This window comes from Thamnophis elegans, chromosome 13 (assembly GCF_009769535.1).
Source record: "Thamnophis elegans isolate rThaEle1 chromosome 13, rThaEle1.pri, whole genome shotgun sequence".
Lineage (NCBI taxonomy): Eukaryota > Metazoa > Chordata > Lepidosauria > Squamata > Colubridae > Thamnophis > Thamnophis elegans.
This window is the reverse complement of record NC_045553.1, coordinates 27,301,137-27,318,076: the sequence shown is the minus strand read 5'-3', so window position 1 is coordinate 27,318,076 and position 16,940 is coordinate 27,301,137. Positions and strand designations below refer to the sequence as shown.

Below are 16,940 nucleotides of genomic sequence, written 5' to 3'. Positions count from 1 at the left end.
TCCCGACTCTAGAGGGCGGTGCACATCCCCATTTCAAAGCCAAAGAGCCAGTGCTGTCCAAAGATGTCTCCATGGTCATGTGGCGAGCATGTCCCAAGGACGAAGGTGCCCGGAACGCTGTTACCTTCCCACCAAAGGTGATCCCTATTTTTCTACTTGCATTTTTTACGTGTGTCAGATCCCTAAACGTGAACTGCCATTCAATTGGGAGGAGGGGAGCCTTGGAGTTAAATCATTAGCTACATCTGTAACAACTGAGTTTTACAACTTCACAACTGGTTAACTGTCACCGGGAGACTGAAGGTCCCAACATCTCTGGAGGGATGTTTATGATAGCCATGTGGGATATATTACTTTGATGTCTAACTAGAGATAGCCATGGGAACGTGTGTTTTATTGACTCCCAGGGTAGAAGAGTTAAGGAAGCATCTTCACACTTGTGTATTGGTCAGAATCTGCATTCAGACAAAGGGGAGGGGTCATTATCAGCTTAATCCCATTTGTAGGTCTCCTGCTTGAGCAGAGGGTTGGACTAGAGGACCTCCAAGGTTCTTTCCAACTCTGCTTTTGTTATTGCTATTCTGTTAAATGTGTCCGTGGATCAATTTATATATACTATACATTCAGGAAAAAGAACTATCTGCAAACCACAGATTTTTCCTATGCTGCTTCTTATCAACAGCAGTTGAAGATCCCAACACCCGTTGGATCAGAAGGTTCAATTTAATTGATTTCGTCTGGAGTTACTGTCAGGATGATGTCTTCATTTCCTCGTCTCACGATTATTGCCAGGATACGGTTGTTTCGAACGGCCTCTGTCACATCACGGGTTGAGGTGACTTGTTTTCCATTTATTGCTGTGATGACATCTCCATCTTGCAGGCCAGCTCTGAAAACAACCCATACCAGAAAGTGAGTGCATATTTTAAACAAAAGGAATGAAACCGATAAAATACATCCTCAAGGCAAGTGACAGGTAGCCCCATCTCAGTGGTGAAATTCAATTTTTTTACTACCGGTTCTGTGGGTGTGGCTTGGTGGGCGTGGCTTGGTGGCCATGGCAGGGGAAGGATACTGCAAAACCTCCATTCCCACCTTACTCTGGGGCCAGCCAGAGGTGGCATTTGCCGGTTCTCTGAACTACTCAAAATTTCCACTACCGGTTCTCCAGAACCTCTGAGAACCTGCTGGATTTCACCTCTGTCCCATCTTACCTGTCATTATTATGCACTTTCAGGTTAGGTTTTGGATCAAGAAGTACGTACATATGCTTTGTAGAGAAGCTAGTGTTTTGGAAGGAAAATTTTAGGAACTGTCGTGCTGATGAAAACCTCACACTTCTTCTACATGGAGGGAAGTATGCAGTGGAGTACCCCAAGGCTCTGTTTTAGGCCCAGTACTCGTCAACATCTTCATCAATGATCTGGACGAGGGGATAAATGGGGAACTCGTCAAATTTGCAGATGACACCCACCTGGCAGGAATAGCCAAGACTCCAGAAGATAGGCTTAAGATATAGAAGGAGCTTGACAAACTTGAACATTGGGCGCTATCTAACTTAATAACATGGGAGATCATGGTGGAAATGTGATGTTGGAACATGGTTGAAAGGACAATGAAGAGCACCAAAAGAATTTCTTCAAACTAAGGAGGAAGGCAACAAATGCAATATTGTGCCAGCAAATATAAAGTAGTGCATTGAAGTGTGTTTGAGTTGACCACATTTGACTCAAAAAGAAGATGAAGTGCTTTGGATAACTCAATGAAATGTGGCTGAGTTCACATATTATGATAATTCCTGGCCTGCTGAAATAAGGTTGGTTCCGTAAATTTAGTTGGTTGGATTTAGATGTCACACTAACGCAGAAAGAGTCATTGGGAAACTCATAAATAAATATTGTGTTAAACCAAAATCAAGGAAAATAAATTGTTGGCTTAGTGCAGTGGTTCCCAAACTTGGCAACTTTAAGACTTGTGGACTTCAACACCCAGAATTCTCCAGCCAGCTCTGGGAGTTGAAGTCCACAAGTCTTAAAGTTGCCAAGTTTGGGAACCACTGGCTTAGTGTAATGTGCGAACCCAGTCAAAAGAGAGATTCTAAAGGAGGCTCCAAAAAATTGGATGAGACTTGGTGAAGCTTGGATTTGCATCTTGTTCCAAGATAAAGTAAACTGCCCTGATTGTTCTTTTTGAGCCAAAAAGAACATAGAAAGGAAGTAAATGAAGTTTTGAAATGTGGAGCCCCCAAACTTTCAATAGAAGAGTATACTGTATAGGGTCACCTATATAATTTCATCCCTGGTTCCGCGTAACAGAGTTTGTTTGTTCGTTTGTTTATTGGATTTATTGGATATTCTCACAAAGGACTCAGGGCGGCGTACAACATTAAAAAAAACACAAAAGTTAAAAAGGAAATTAGATAAGAGTATCCAAAAACAAACCCAATTAATATTAACAATAACATTTTAAAAATTAGATTAAAATTAACAGTGAGTGAGTGAGCTCCCGTTACGTGTCCCGGCTTCTGCCAACCTAGCAGTTCGAAAACACATTAAAAAATGCATGTAGAAAAATAGGGACCATCTTTGGTGGGAAGGTAATAGCGTTGCGTGCACCTTCGGCGTTGAGTCATGCCGGCCACATGACCACGGAGATGTCTTCGGACAATACTGACTCTACGGCTTTGAAATGGAGATGAGCACCGCCCCCTAGAGTCTGGAACGAATAGCACATATGTGCGGGAACCTTTACCTTTATACATTCACCTGTGAAGTCCTTGGTAGCCTCTGACCTTGGTTGTTAGCTTGCAGATTTCATTATCTGGCTCGGTAATAACATCATGATATCAACATCAACATCATCATGATGTTACCTGGTCCAGTAAATAACACATCTGCAAGCAACAGCCAAGTTCAGAGAGGACCAAGGATCTCACAGGTGAACATACATTCTCTTCTATTGAAAGTTTTGGAAGAAAACATCCAGCTCTTACCTTGCAGCAGCTGTTCCTGATATTACTTCATAAACATAGACACCGGAGCTCAGGTTGGGAAAATCTCGATTGTGCCGTCTCAGCTCATGGATGAGACTAAGAAGGAGCGGGGGGAGGGGAGAGAGAGAGAATGACAGTTCCACCACCAGCAGCTCCAAAGGTGCTTAAGATAAGCTAGTAAGTTCTTGCAATGTTTCTCCTGGTTTCCACTGCACACATATATTAGGTTACAATTCCCATGCTAGTTAATGCTGTCAGAGGGAAACATACCTGGAAGGTATTAGATGGGGGAAAGCCCACAGATCAAATAAGCTGGCAAAAGAACAAATGACAGGTGTGACATCCTTCCAACTTCCTCAGAGGTTAGCAGGACGTGTTTTGAGAAGCCATTTTCAAGCCAACAGATAACAAGCAATATGGCCGCAACCATTGAATGTGAAATGAAATCCCCGCCATCACAAGATTAAGATCACCCCAAGCCTCAGCCTTTTGCAAGTTATTGAATACATGGCTGTTCCCTCAGAAATTTGGATCAGGGGAGTTGAGCTCTGCTACTATAAATGGCTCGTAATTTGAAATCATTCTTAGATGTTTGGGGGGTCGTTTGCTTTTAATTTTGTAAGAGCTTTGTGTGAGATGGGTAGAGAGAAACACAGACACAGAGATGGCAGAGAGAGAACAGACATGACAGATTGAGATAGATGAGATGAGGTAGGTAGGTAGGTAGGTAGGAAGGTAGGTAGGTAGGTAGGAAGGTAGGTAGGTAGGTAGGTAGGTAGGTAGATAGATAGATAGATAGATAGATAGATAGATAGATAGATAGATAGATAGATAGATAGATAGATAGATAGATAGATAGATAAGGTAGGTAGGTAGGTAGGTAGGTAGGTAGGTAGGTAGGCAGGCAGGCAGGCAGGCAGGTAGATTGATTAGATAATGTATGAATAGAATAGAATAGAGTTCTTTGTGGACTAAATGTGATTGGACACCCAAGGAATCTGTCTTTGGTGCATATGTTCTCAGTGGACATAAAAGGAGAAGAAAGAAAAAAAATACATTCAACAAGAATCATAAGATACAACACTTAGTGATAGTCATAGGATACTAGAGCCAAGGTGGCGCAGTGGTTAAATGCAGCACTGCAGGCTACTGCTAGATCAGCAGTTCAGCGGTTCAAATCTCACCGGCTCAGGGTTGACTCAGCCTTCCATCCTTCCGAGGTGGGTAAAATGAGGACCCAGATTGTTGGGGGCAATATGCTGACTCTCTGTAAACCGCTTAGAGAGGGCTGAAAGCCCTATGAAGCGGTATATAAGTCTACTGCTATTGCTATTGCTAATAAGTAATCAAATCGTACTAGGAAACTATAAAGCAATATAAATCGTAGAAATACAAGCAACATGGTTATAGTCATAAGTGGGAGGAGATAGGTAATAGGAAGGATGAGAAGAAGAATAGTAATACACTCAGTAAATAGTTTGACAGTATTGTGGGAATTAGTTGTTTGGCAGAGTAATGGCAGAGAGTGAGATATAACAGAAAGAGATGAAAGATAAATAGAAGATTAGATAGATAGATAGATAGATAGATAGATAGATAGATAGATAGATAGATAGATAGATAGATGATTGATTGATTGATTGATTGATAGATTGATTGATTAAAAGATATAGATAGATAAATAGATTAGATAGAAGATAGATAGGTAGGTAGGTAGGTAGGTAGGTAGGTAGGTAGGTAGGTAGGTAGAGATAGATAGATAGATAGATAGATAGATAGATAGATAGATAGATAGATAGATAGATAGATAAAAAGATATAGATAGATAAATAAATTAGATAGAAGATAGATAGATAGATAGATAGATAGATAGATAGATAGATAGATAGATAGATAGATACATACATACATAGATTAGATAGACAGACAGACACTGTAGAGAGAGAGATAGGCAGATGATGGAGCCTGTGAGAAAAGAAGTAGGATGGAAGGGCAAAGAAATGACTTACTTAAAAGTCAGGGGGACCATCCGGAGTCCCAGATACTTCTTCTTGGGAGTGGTCTTACCTAGAGAGAAGCAGGAAGTTAAAAGCATGCTTCAAAGGCCAAATTAAAAAAAAGATGAAAAGGGAAGGGTTAGTTAACAAAGGGGTGCAGTGTCCTCCCATGATGAGACCACTACCCTGCATTGTTGTGGCTGCATCCGAGAGTTACTTGAGCAATTTCCTGGGAACCCACCTTTCATCTGTCGGTTGTGAGTTTCTTCCAGAAAGCGGCGGATCCGATCGGAGGGGATGGCAAAAGAGATGCCAGCTGTAACCTTCAGAGTATTCATTCCGATGACTTCACCATCCTGGGGAGAGGAGCAGGCAAAAGTGAAGAGAAAGATTCAACTCAAGTTTATATACCCTGTGAATAAATAGCCCATAGTCCACAGCCCTGGACAAAACAAAACAAAACAAGGCCTCCAGCATTTTATGCTATCATGATTACATGTCTCCCAATTCACATGTTATCACTCACTAGTTGATAAACTGGTGTTTCCAGGTATTTCTTTATAGGGGGAAAATGTCCCGGACCAAACATAATTTCTAATGTTGGATTTTCCCCCTTGCCAGAGGGAGCCCCCTTGTGGAGTACTGTGAAGCCGTTACTATGACAACTCCACTGCACTATACAGTAGAAGTCATTTTATGGCAGTACAGTAGAAGCCATTTTAAGGCACAACAGGCTGTATCTTAACAGAACACATACCTCAGGGGTTGTTAGGGGTATCTTACCCCCACAGTATTTGTTTCCAGTGTGTAAGTCATTTGTGTACCAAGTTTGGTTGAAATTACTCTAGGCGTTCCAGAGTTATGCTGGAACACAAACACACACACACACACACACACACACACACACACACACAGATTGATTGATTCTGGATTAAGCATTCATTGACATTCACATGTATTGTGATTTGCTTGGATTTTTTTGGGGGGGGGGTTTCTGTGAATCCAAATAATTGTGGCTTATTCCATGAACAAGATGTAATAAGTCCTCAACAAAGTAGAACATTGTTGGGGTTTATAAGAGACAAAGAAAAAGTAAACAGTCCTTACCAAATTCACCAGTGGCCCTCCTGAATTTCCATACTGTGAATGAAAAAAGAAGGAAATGATCAAATCATGGGGAAAAAAATATTTCCTCCAAGATTTCCAAGGTCCCTTCCAACCCAATTATCCTATGTCCTATGTTCTCAAGGCTAAACCATACATTGAATGATTGAGAGAACTAGGTATCTCCGGTCTAACAAAAAGAAGGATTAGGGGGATAATAGCAGTCTTTCAACATTTGAGGGGCTGTCACAGAGAAGAAAGATCGATCTAGAGCCATGATGGCGAACGTATGGTACACGTGCCACAAGTGGCACGCGGAGCCATATTTGCCAGCACGGCAACCCTCAGCTGTGGCGCGCATGGTTAGCTGATTTTTGGCCTTCTGGAGGACCAGGGGAGGCTGTTTTTGCTCTCAGGAGCCTGGGGAGGGTGAAAGCTCCCCCCTGCACAGGTGGTGGGCATGCACAGGTGTGTGTGTGGGGGGGGTTGTGCGCTCAAGTGCAGGTGGGTGGGCAGACACCCACACACACAATTTTGGCACACTTTTAGAAAAAGGTTAGCCATCCCTGATCTAGAGTCCAAAACACCTGGGGGCAGGAGAGAAGTAACGGGTGAAAAATTATCGAAGAGTCTCTTTGAGATCCATCTAGATTCTAGAACTTTCCTGACAGTGAGAACAGTCAGTAGAACTGCTTGTCTCCAGATGTTGTGGGTGCTCCAACACTAGAGGTTGTCAAGAAGAGATTGGACAACCATTTGTCCAGAATGTTACAGAATGTTTTCCTAGCAGGGCTTGAACTAGAAGACCTCCAAACCCCTTCCAATCCTGTCATTCTATCGGTATATGTTCTATTTTTGCTGCCAGGTATTGTCTAGATGTTGTGGCCCAACAGTGGCCGGCTGAGCTGTTGGTGGAATGAAGCTGACAGCAATGAACACTATGGGACTGCCCTGGAGGCTGAGGAAGACTCTAGTGGGTGTTCAGAGTCAGAGCAGGACTAGAGCAGGTGGCATCTGAGTCAAGGAACAGTGAGGAAGAACAGAGGGAGGCTGTCCCTGACTTACGTGTGTGTAGGGCTGCGAGGAGGATGGAGCAGCTTTGGAAAAAGGGTGACAGAAGGAAATAGGGACAGGTGGCTATTGATTGGCTCCTCCCGGAGAGCTTATAGGTGGGGTGATGGGAGAGGAATTTTGTAGGAAACAACAGTTAAAGTTTGATGAATTATGTGAGTTCTGTGAGCCTTTTTTCATAGAGATATTTTTCTGGGCTCCTAGCCAAGGGGTGGCTTATCTCCCTCCTTAGTTGTGGCAGACAGCCAAACCGGAGTCAGTATAATTTAGAGGCTTGGGACAGAACACTGGGTATCTTTAAAATATAAGAAGAACTCTACTGAATGGGACAGGGGCTTTTTTCTAGGATACACAAACTTTAGGAGGCTGCCAAATTTCCGAGGCATGAGTGGAGTCCTCTGGAATCTATAAATTGAAGTTCAAGTCCATATGCAACTTTAATATACTGTAAATTGGTGGTCTGAGGTCCTCTAGTCCAGCGATCACCAACTGGTGGTCCACAGAGAAAATGTTGGTGGTCCACAGAAAAAATATTTGCATTTTTTATATTGCACTAAATCAGAGGTCCTCAAACCATGGCCCCTGGACCAGATATGTGCAATGAACACTAGTGTTGCTTCAGAGAGTCTCCCCCTTTGGGGTCTTTTTGTGTGGGTCGGAGGGAGGCAGAAATTCTGACTTGGGGTCTGCTTCAGCCTCCTGGTGTGGGGCTTTGAATGAAGGCTGGAGAGAAGTGCTGCTGGTGGCAAAGAGCTGGAGGGCCTCGTTCTAGTGGGACTGCATCATGGCTTGGAACTGGCTGACTATCTCAGCCAACTGAGCCTCCAAGCGCTGATACCTGGCATTGCACTCCCACAGGACTCCCCTCTGCTTGGAAAGCCTATGCTCCTAGTCCTTAGTGAGGTGCTTCTGCTGAGCCTCCTTCTTGGTCAGATCCAAACTGAACTGAGCCAGCTATTTTTCCAACTCTTTCTCATGGTGGCTGTTTAGCTCCAACAACTATTGGGGTTCTAAGCAGCCCGTGCGGGCAGGCGAGGAGTGGCTGGGAGGGGAGGGATGATTAGAGGCCAGCAAGGCACCCCTTGATGTGAGTGACATCAAGTTGCCCACGCCCACCCAGTCACATGACCACCTAGCCACTCCCACCCACCCAGTCATTAGGACAGTGTTTCTCAACCTTGGCAACTTGAAGATGTCTGGACTTCAACTCCCAGAATTCCCCCTGGGGATTCGCTGGCTGGGGAATTCTGGGAGTTGAAGTCCAGACATCTTCAAGTTGCCAAGGTTGAGAAACACTGCATTAGGAAGATCATGTTAGTTGTCCACGGGATCTAAAATTGTGAATTGAATGGTCCCGGAGGTCAAAAAGGTTGGTGACCCCTGATCCAGTCCACCCCTTCCATTCCACTGCCAGCTCTAAAAGATGGCAGACTTTAAACTAGTCAAAATTGTGGAAGAAGGGAGCTGGAGGGAATTATAACATCAACTACCTGACAAGGGGTAATAATAACTCAATACTTTGCCCTGAATTGAGGAAGAGATCCATCTCTTCTGGAAAAGCCGCAGAGAAGTCTCTTACATTGATGATGGCGTCGGTCTGGATATATTCCATGTCAGAGTCCTTCATCCCCAGCTCCCGGCCGTCCCGTTGGGTACTGCTTACAATCCCAGTAGTCACCGTGTTTTGCAAGGAGAAGGGACTCCCCAGTGCCACCACAAACTCCCCAGGCCGAAGATCAGAAGATCTTCCCAGCAGGAGCACCGGAAGGGCTACCTGACTCAGGAAAAGAAGCAATCAAAATCCAGACTTGGAGGTAACCATTTCTCCTAGTGCAGTGTTTCTCAACCTTGGCGACTTTAAGTCCTGTGGACTTCAACTCCCAGAATCACCCAGCACAGCCATGCTAGCTGGGGGATTCTGGGAGTTGAAGTCCACAGGACTTAAAGTCGCCAAGGTTGAGAAACACTGTCCTAGTGTGATAAGCCAGGGCATGGCACAGAGATAACACAACACATAACACAAACAGCTGGCAGTTCAAACCGCCCCTTTATTGCTTCAAATCTCCCCAAATGTTCCCACATTTCTGGAATGTCCCAGAGCAGAGTGATAACAAATCCCCCCACAGACCTCAAGCAGCCTCTGGCTGCAATTACTCTGCACCAAGGCTGCAGGGCAATAAATCCCAAATGTATTTGGCAAACCAAGGGCAAATCAAGGAGTTCAGGGAGCAAAAGATCCAGGTACCGTATTTTTCAGAGTATAAGATGTACCTTTTCCCTCTCTAAAAGAGCGTGGAAATGTTGGTGCGTCTTATACACCGAATACAGCCATTTTTGGCTTGCCAAAGCGCTGCCCCCGCATCCCATTTTTGCAAAAAAACAGATGAAAAATGGGCTGTTTTTCGCAAAAACAGAGGCACTTTTTTTTTTGCCTTCCCTCAGCCCTGCTGAAGCCTGCAGAGTGCTGCTGGAGGCTGAGGGAAGGCAAAAACTTTTTTTCTTACTTACCTCTTTGAAATCTTGGTACGTCTTATACATCGCTGCATCTTATAGTCTGAAAAATGTGGTAATTAGTCCAGAAGGCCAAAAGGAATGCAAGGACTCTTTTGCAAGTTCAAATGTTGGCACACAACATTCAGGAACTCAGCGTTTGTTCCCGACAAATGCCCCTCCCCACAGCATCTCCTTAAGTCCAGGGGTGGGTTTCTCGCCCCGTTCCAACCGGTTCGGTTGGAACGGGGCCAGCGGCCTCCTCGTGCACGCGTGCAGTGCACGCATGTGTACTAGCCCCTGTGCGATGCTCCAGCTGCTCCTGGAGGATCGTGCAGGTGCTGTATGCGTTCTGCGCATGCGTGGAAGCGCAGAACTCATCAAAACCAGGTAAGAAACGCAGGCGGGCAGGTGGATCCTTCGGCATTCCCGGAAGTTACTTACTTCCGGGTTCGCCGACCAACCGGTTCGCGGGGACCGCCGCGAACCGCCTGAAACCCACCCCTCCTTAAGTCTCATTCCCCAGGTGTGCCTGGTGAAGATGGGTGGGACACTCTCCTCCCAAGTACCTGCTCAGTCTGTGCTGTTCTCCCCTTCTCTTCACTCTCCATGCTCTCGGATCCGGAGGGGGTGGTCTTTGTTCCTCTCCTGAGTTCTGTCTCTCATGTTCATCCTGCCTCTGTTCTAAGAGCCGAGGTGGCGCAGTGGTTAAATGCAGCACTGCAGGCTACTGCTAGATCAGCAGTTCAGCGGTTCAAATCTCACCGGCTCAGGGTTGACTCAGCCTTCCATCCTTCCGAGGTGGGTAAAATGAGGACCCGGATTGTTGGGGGCAATATGCTGACTCTCTGTAAACCTCTTAGAGAGGGCTGAAAGCCCTATGAAGCGGTATATAAGTCTACTGCTATTGCTACTGCTATTCTCTGCCTGCAGGCCTCACTAATTCCGAAAAACCTTGCCTGGACTGACTCTGCCCTTCCCCAGTTTCCTCCAAGGCCAACGGAGTTGCCCTCTCAATCGCTGTCGGCTCTTGTTCCAGCTCATCCTCCCCCACAGGTTCAGACTCCAATGGGGGCATGACACCTAGTCTCCAATGATGAGCCATAACTGAATAAGGCCAGCATTGTTCTTTATGGGTGTTAAATAGTGAATGCATTTGTGAGTCTTTCTCACGTGTGTTGCTCTCTTTGTAGTTTAATCGTATCATAAGGTGTCTTGCCAACTAGTAAACATGCAAGAAAGAGGTTTTTTCCCCTGCTGGAATGAGAAAGGTAAACTCACCTGGATGTCTATTTTGATCAGAGCAATGTCCAGTTTATGGTCAACATCTTTAATCTGGGCATCCACCTGATGGCCAGTTTTGAGCTCGACTTTGATTCTCTGCTTCTTGTTCAGAACATGGGCATTGGTGAGGATTAAACCATCTTCAGATACAATGAATCCTGAGCCACTGGAAACCAGGATCTCTTTCTTTGTGTAGGGCACCCTGGCCCAGGAAGAGAGGCAAAAAGCATAATTAATCAGTTCTTGCCAACTTTGGACTTTAACGTGGTGTATTTCTCAACCCCAGCAATTCAAGACAGTGGACTGGGAAATTCTGGAAATTAATGGCCATTCATTCAAATGCATCAAGAATATGAGAAACACTTTTATTTCCACATGGAAACCACTTCTGAACTTCATGCCTGCTGTGGAAAAGAATGAAACTCTAACTTTGGGTTTTACAGATCAGATTGATAGATCTTTCTAGAAATGACTTGTTCATCAAGATAAAGGTTTCCCTCACACATATGTGCTACTTGTTCCCAACTCTAGGGGGTGGTGATCCTCTCCATTCCAAAGCCAAAAAGCCAGTGCTGTCCAAAGATGTCTCCGTGGTTATGTGGCCAGCATGACTAAACACTATTACCTTCCCACCAAAGGTGGTCCCTATTTTGTTACTTGCATTTTTAGGTGCTTTCGAACTGCTAGATTGGCAGAAGCTGGGACAAGTCACAGGAGCTCACTCTGTTACTAGGGATTTGAACCGCTGAACTGCCGACCCTTCTGATCGACAAGCTCAGCATCTTAGCCACTGAGCCACCGCATCCCTGACTTGTTCATACTATTATGGAAAAGCAAAAAGCTGTGATTTGTTGTTAATGCCTCTATGGAACAGTATAATAGTAGTCAAACTACAACTTAGTTATTGTATGTTTTTCTCTTTCTGAAGAACACGGTAAAGCAAGCATCCAGCAGCTTTCTGGAGCAATTCAACACAAACCCGGGGGGGGGGGGGGAGGGCGGGGGGGGGGCTACAACTGCTTGGTTGGTAAATGTGATATCATCAACACAACTCATCTAATCCAGAAAGCATATTGACAGGCGTTGCCTTCAAATTTTGCATTGATTTGTAACGCACAAGTCCAATGGGGAGCATATGAATGAGCAGATTTTAAACTGCTCATTTAAAAACACATTTTATTTTTAAAAGGCTCACACTTTGAAGCTTGGGAAGAAAAGTAAAATTGGAACCCAACTAGCATTTTTTTTGCTAGAATTGGTGGAAGAGATCAAAGGTATAACCCCACTTGGCCATTCCATTCTTTCATTCCATTCCATTCCAAATTCCAAATTCCAAATTCCATGTTCTGTTCTGTTTTATTCTATTCTATTCTATTCTATATTGTTGTAAAATTGTATTGTATTGTATCGTATTGTATTGTATTGTATTGTATTGCATTGCATTGCATTGCATTGCATTGCATTCCATTCCATTCCATTCCATATTTTCTGTTCCCTTCCATTCTAAAATGAAGCTGAATTTGAACTGTTAGGGCATTGCTCTCAACTTCAGGAACTTGTGCGAGGTTCAAATCCCAAAATTCTGAGAGTTGAAGTCCAGGTAAACTTTATAATTCCTGTGTTTGACAATCACTATGTTAGGGAATAACCATACTTATTACAGGCTGAATCCAGACTATCCCCCCTGGAATTAACAAAATAAATTAATCATCATTAATGTACATCTTACTGATTTCAGAGGGTCTATTCTAAAGCTGCCTAAATAGAGATTCTGATAAAATCTTTCATTCCTTTTTTTTCAAATTAAATAAAGCACATACAAGTGATTTTAAAAAAATCCAAGCAGCCTTATTTAAAGCAGGTTTTAAATGCTAGTGAGAACACGTTTTTCAATATTTGATGTAAATCTTTTCTTCTCTGCAGGCTGAAAGTTACCTGCAAAACTGTTACGGCTGCATTTCCCACTTTTTAAAAGCTGGAGGGGTAGGTGGTGAAAGAATCTTTAAGGGGAAATATAGAAGGGCAGATGGAAAGTCATTTTCAACACTTAGAATTTGGATTTATATTTACATATAAAGTATATCAAACTCAGTGTGACTGTCCTGGCTTTCATCCGCCACAGAAACCAAAGTGAAAGACAAATAACATATATACTACTTACACAGTGCTAGTCTTATACAATTATTTTTGACCAACATATTCATTCTAACTCATATAAAATATCTCATTCCAGGTCTACTAATTTTTTATGTTCTGATTCCCAGCCATTGGCAAAATCTGTTCCATGTGTCATAATATTCTGTCTCTCCCTTGTTTTTTAATTCTAATGTTAGTCTATCCATTTCTGTGCAAGTAAATATCTTCCTTATTATCTCCTTTTCTGAAGGGGTATTTTCACTTTTCCATTGCTGTGGATAGACCATTCTCGCTGCTGTCACGATGTGAAGTTTTAGGTATATTGACTCTTTGCTATAGCCTTCTATTATAACACCTAATGGAAATAATTCTGGCTTGAATTCTTTTCGAGAATGTAGTTAATGTCAACACCCACCGAGATGAATCAATATCACCTAGAGAGAATTTGGTTATTCTCACTACCTGTAAACAGATTTTCTTACCTGTGAAAGAGTTCCAGGTGAACCACAGAAGGAGCAATTTTCTCAACCACGTCAGCAATAAAGTTAAATTTATTCCTTGGGCTGTTGAGGTCCACAGCACCTGTAGAACAATGCCCCCCCCCCAATTCATTCAGGCATCTTTAAGCCAATGAGATACAATACTAAAACACATGGGAATTTAGGTCCAGTCTCGCCAAATCCCCTTAGAAAACCATTGCATGGCAAATGATGCCACCAAATTAGATTTAGCTGGATCAAAAACAGACTGAAGTACTATAAGGAGTTTCCATACACATTTTTTTCCTACAACTGGTGTCATCCACAGAGATGGACAGGGCTCCAATTCACATCATGACTGGTAAAAAGACAGCAAGATTCTTTACTATACCCCAACACAAGAGAGATCACAAACTCGATAACTTAGTACTGTACATACAACTCATTCCTGTCTAAACTACTGCATGTTTTCTTATTCCCAGTTATTTGAACAAGTCGCAATTTGCTGAGCTCATTTGGTACAGAAAGTAGTGAATGGGCAGAAACAAACATAGAAAATTACAACTCAGTTGAGAAACACATTTAGTAACTGGGAGAGGGATCTTGGAGTCCTAGTGGACAGCCACCAGCCAGCAGTGTGCAGCAGCTGCCAAAAAAGCCAACACAGTTCTAGGCTACATAAACAGAGAGTAGAATCAAGATCACGTGAAGTGTTAATACCACTTTATAATGCCTTGGTAAGGCCACACTTGGAATACAGCATCCAGTTTTGGTCGCCACAATGTAGAAAAGATGTGGAGACTCTAGAAAGAGTGCAGAGAAGAGCAACAAAGATGATTAGGGGACTGGAGGCTAAAACATATGAAGAACGGTTGCAGGAACTGGGTGTGTCTAGTTTAAAGAAAAGAAGGACTCGGGGAGAGCAGTGTTCTGATATCTTAGGGGTTGCCACAAAGAAGAGGGAGTCAAACTATTCTCCAAAGCACCCGCGGGCAAGACAAGAAGCAATGGGTGGAAACTAATCAAGGAGAGAAGCAACTTAGAACTGAGGAGAAATTCCCTGACAGCTAGAACAATTAATCAGTGGAACAATTTGCCTCCAGAAGTTGTGAATGCTCCAACACTGGAAGATTTTAAGAAGAGATTGAACAACCATTTGTCTGAAATGGTATGGCGTTTCCTGCTTGAGTAGGGAGTTGGACTAGAAGACCTCCAAGGTCCCTTCCAACTGTGTTATTCTAGGTCCATCGCAAGATAATTGTTTGTTTTGTTCAGGCTTATCACACTGTGTGAATCTGCTTTGGTTCTCTGAGTTAGTTTCCAGACTAATTTAACCACCCCTTCAATAGGATTGGATGGTATGGTATATCGTGATATAAGGCAATGGAATACTTTTCCTGAGCCAATTAATGCAGGCGCTGTGATTTGTATAGTAGGAAGTTGAGGAATGAAACTTTTGCTTCATTCAATCATGAGAGGGCCTTGCTGCTTTCTGAGCTTGGTTGTTTTCTTGAAGACTTTTACCCAAGCTAGGTAACATCATGAGTGCTAGTTAGATGGTACCTAGTCTGAATGAAATGAAATGTTTGGAAGAAAACAGCCAAGCTCAGAGGACACCAAGGACCAATCATTTTAACTCTGAACTACAAATATTCTCCCTTGTTCATTCAATCATACTGAAGCAACTAGACATTAACACCATGAGCAAACCAGGATACTGCTGGCATCATCAAGTACGTCACAAGATTTGTGTACAAGTGTTATACATCTTTAAAAGGCTTATCCCAAGCCATATATATATATATAACATATGAAGAACGGTTGCTGGAATTGGATATGTCTAGTTTAATGAAAAGAAGGACCAGGGGTGACGTGATAGCAGTGTTCCAATATCTCAGGGGCTGCCACAAAGGAGTGAAGCTATTCTCCAAGGCACCTGAGGGGAGGACAAGAAGCAATGGATGGAAACTAATCAAGGAGAGAAGCAACTTAGAACTAAGGAGAAATTTCCTGACAGTTAGAACAATTAATCAGTGGAACAACTTGCCTCCAGAAGTTGTGAATGCTCCAACACTTCAAGTTTTTAAGATGTTGGACAACCTTTTGTCTGAAATTGTATAGGGTTTCCTGCCTAAGCAGGGGGTTGGACTAGAAGACCTCCAAGGTCCCACTCTACTCTACTCTACTCTACTCTATTCTACTTTTCCAGCTAGTATTTTGACCTGTAAGGGCCCACCAGTATGGGGGAGGGGAGAGGGCAGCTTGCCTCTCTCTGTTACTTTCTCTTTCCAACATAAACCATGTGGACTGGGGCAGTGGGTGGGTTTTGAGTTTCTGGAAACTTCTACTGTTCTTGGCCAGTTTAAAATGTCCAGGAAAAGATTCCAGCTCTCCCGCTTGATAAACTAGATTTGTAGTCAAGCTGTGGCCCCACGTAGAAAGGGGACCCTTGGTCTTCTCCTCTACCTCCTCCCCACCACCCTTTGGACCCCGCACCCACCTGCTTCTCCGCAGTTTCCCTTATGGACCGGGACGACGAGCGGCTGGTTGCCAGAGCTGGACTGATGGTTCCGGGCGCGCAGTTGGCAAAGGCTGCTGTAGGTGCGCCCATCGCTGCCGCAGACGCCCAGCGGCCCCTCGACGCACGAACAGGTGCCCGGTCCGCGGCTGCCCGGCCGCCGGTAGCAGAAGAAGCCCCGGGCGCAGAGGCCGTCTGGAGCGCATGGCTGACCCTCGCCCGGCGCGCAGTCCCAGCAGCAGCCGCAGCGGTCCAGCTGGAGTTCGCCCCCGACGGCCTGGCAGGCTGGCGGGGAGTGCGGCGGGCAGCGCATCCGCTGGCACTCCGCTGGGCACGGCGGTAACGGGCTGGAAGGAGCGGCCAGCACGGCTGGAAGAAGGACGAGCAGGAGCGGCGGCCGGGCCATGGCGTTGGACGGAGCGTCCGTGGCTGCAGGAACCAGACTAGTAGCCGCGCCGACGGCTCGCGGGCTTTATGCGGGGAAGCCAGCGGGGTCCGGGCCAAGGGGGCGGAGGCCCGTGTGGGGCCGATGCCACCCACCCGCCAGCTCCGCCAGTTGTTAGGGCAGAGGATCGAGCCTCAAAACCTAAATTCGACGTGCAAAGATCTTTTTACTCAAAGACTAAGCAAAGGACAGAATGTCAGGATGAAATCAGGGCTGAGATGCTAGACCAGATCTTTAGCACAGAACAGAGCAGAGTAGAGCAGAACAGAACGGAATAACAGAGTTGGAAGGGACCTTGGAGGTCTTCTAATCCAACCCCCTGCCTAGGCAGGAAACCCTACACCATTTCAGACAAATGGTTGTCCAATCTCTTCTTAAAGACTTCCAGTGTTGGAGCATTCACAACTTCTGGAGGCAAGCTGTT

General features: G+C 44.5%; 1 protein-coding gene across 1 annotated transcript; it reads right to left on the bottom strand.

Moving 5' to 3' along the window:
* Positions 1 to 723: 723 nt before the first annotated feature.
* HTRA4 (HtrA serine peptidase 4) lies at positions 724 to 16,477 on the bottom strand. The gene is made up of 9 exons (XM_032229470.1): positions 16,054 to 16,477; positions 13,557 to 13,656; positions 10,936 to 11,140; positions 8,744 to 8,938; positions 6,097 to 6,129; positions 5,231 to 5,345; positions 5,002 to 5,059; positions 2,993 to 3,088; positions 724 to 889 (listed from the first exon to the last, which is right to left on the bottom strand). The coding sequence occupies exons 1-9, from the start codon at positions 16,475 to 16,477 to the stop codon at positions 724 to 726; spliced, it is 1,392 nt and encodes a 463-aa protein (XP_032085361.1).
* Between the last annotated feature and the right edge of the window lie 463 nt (positions 16,478 to 16,940).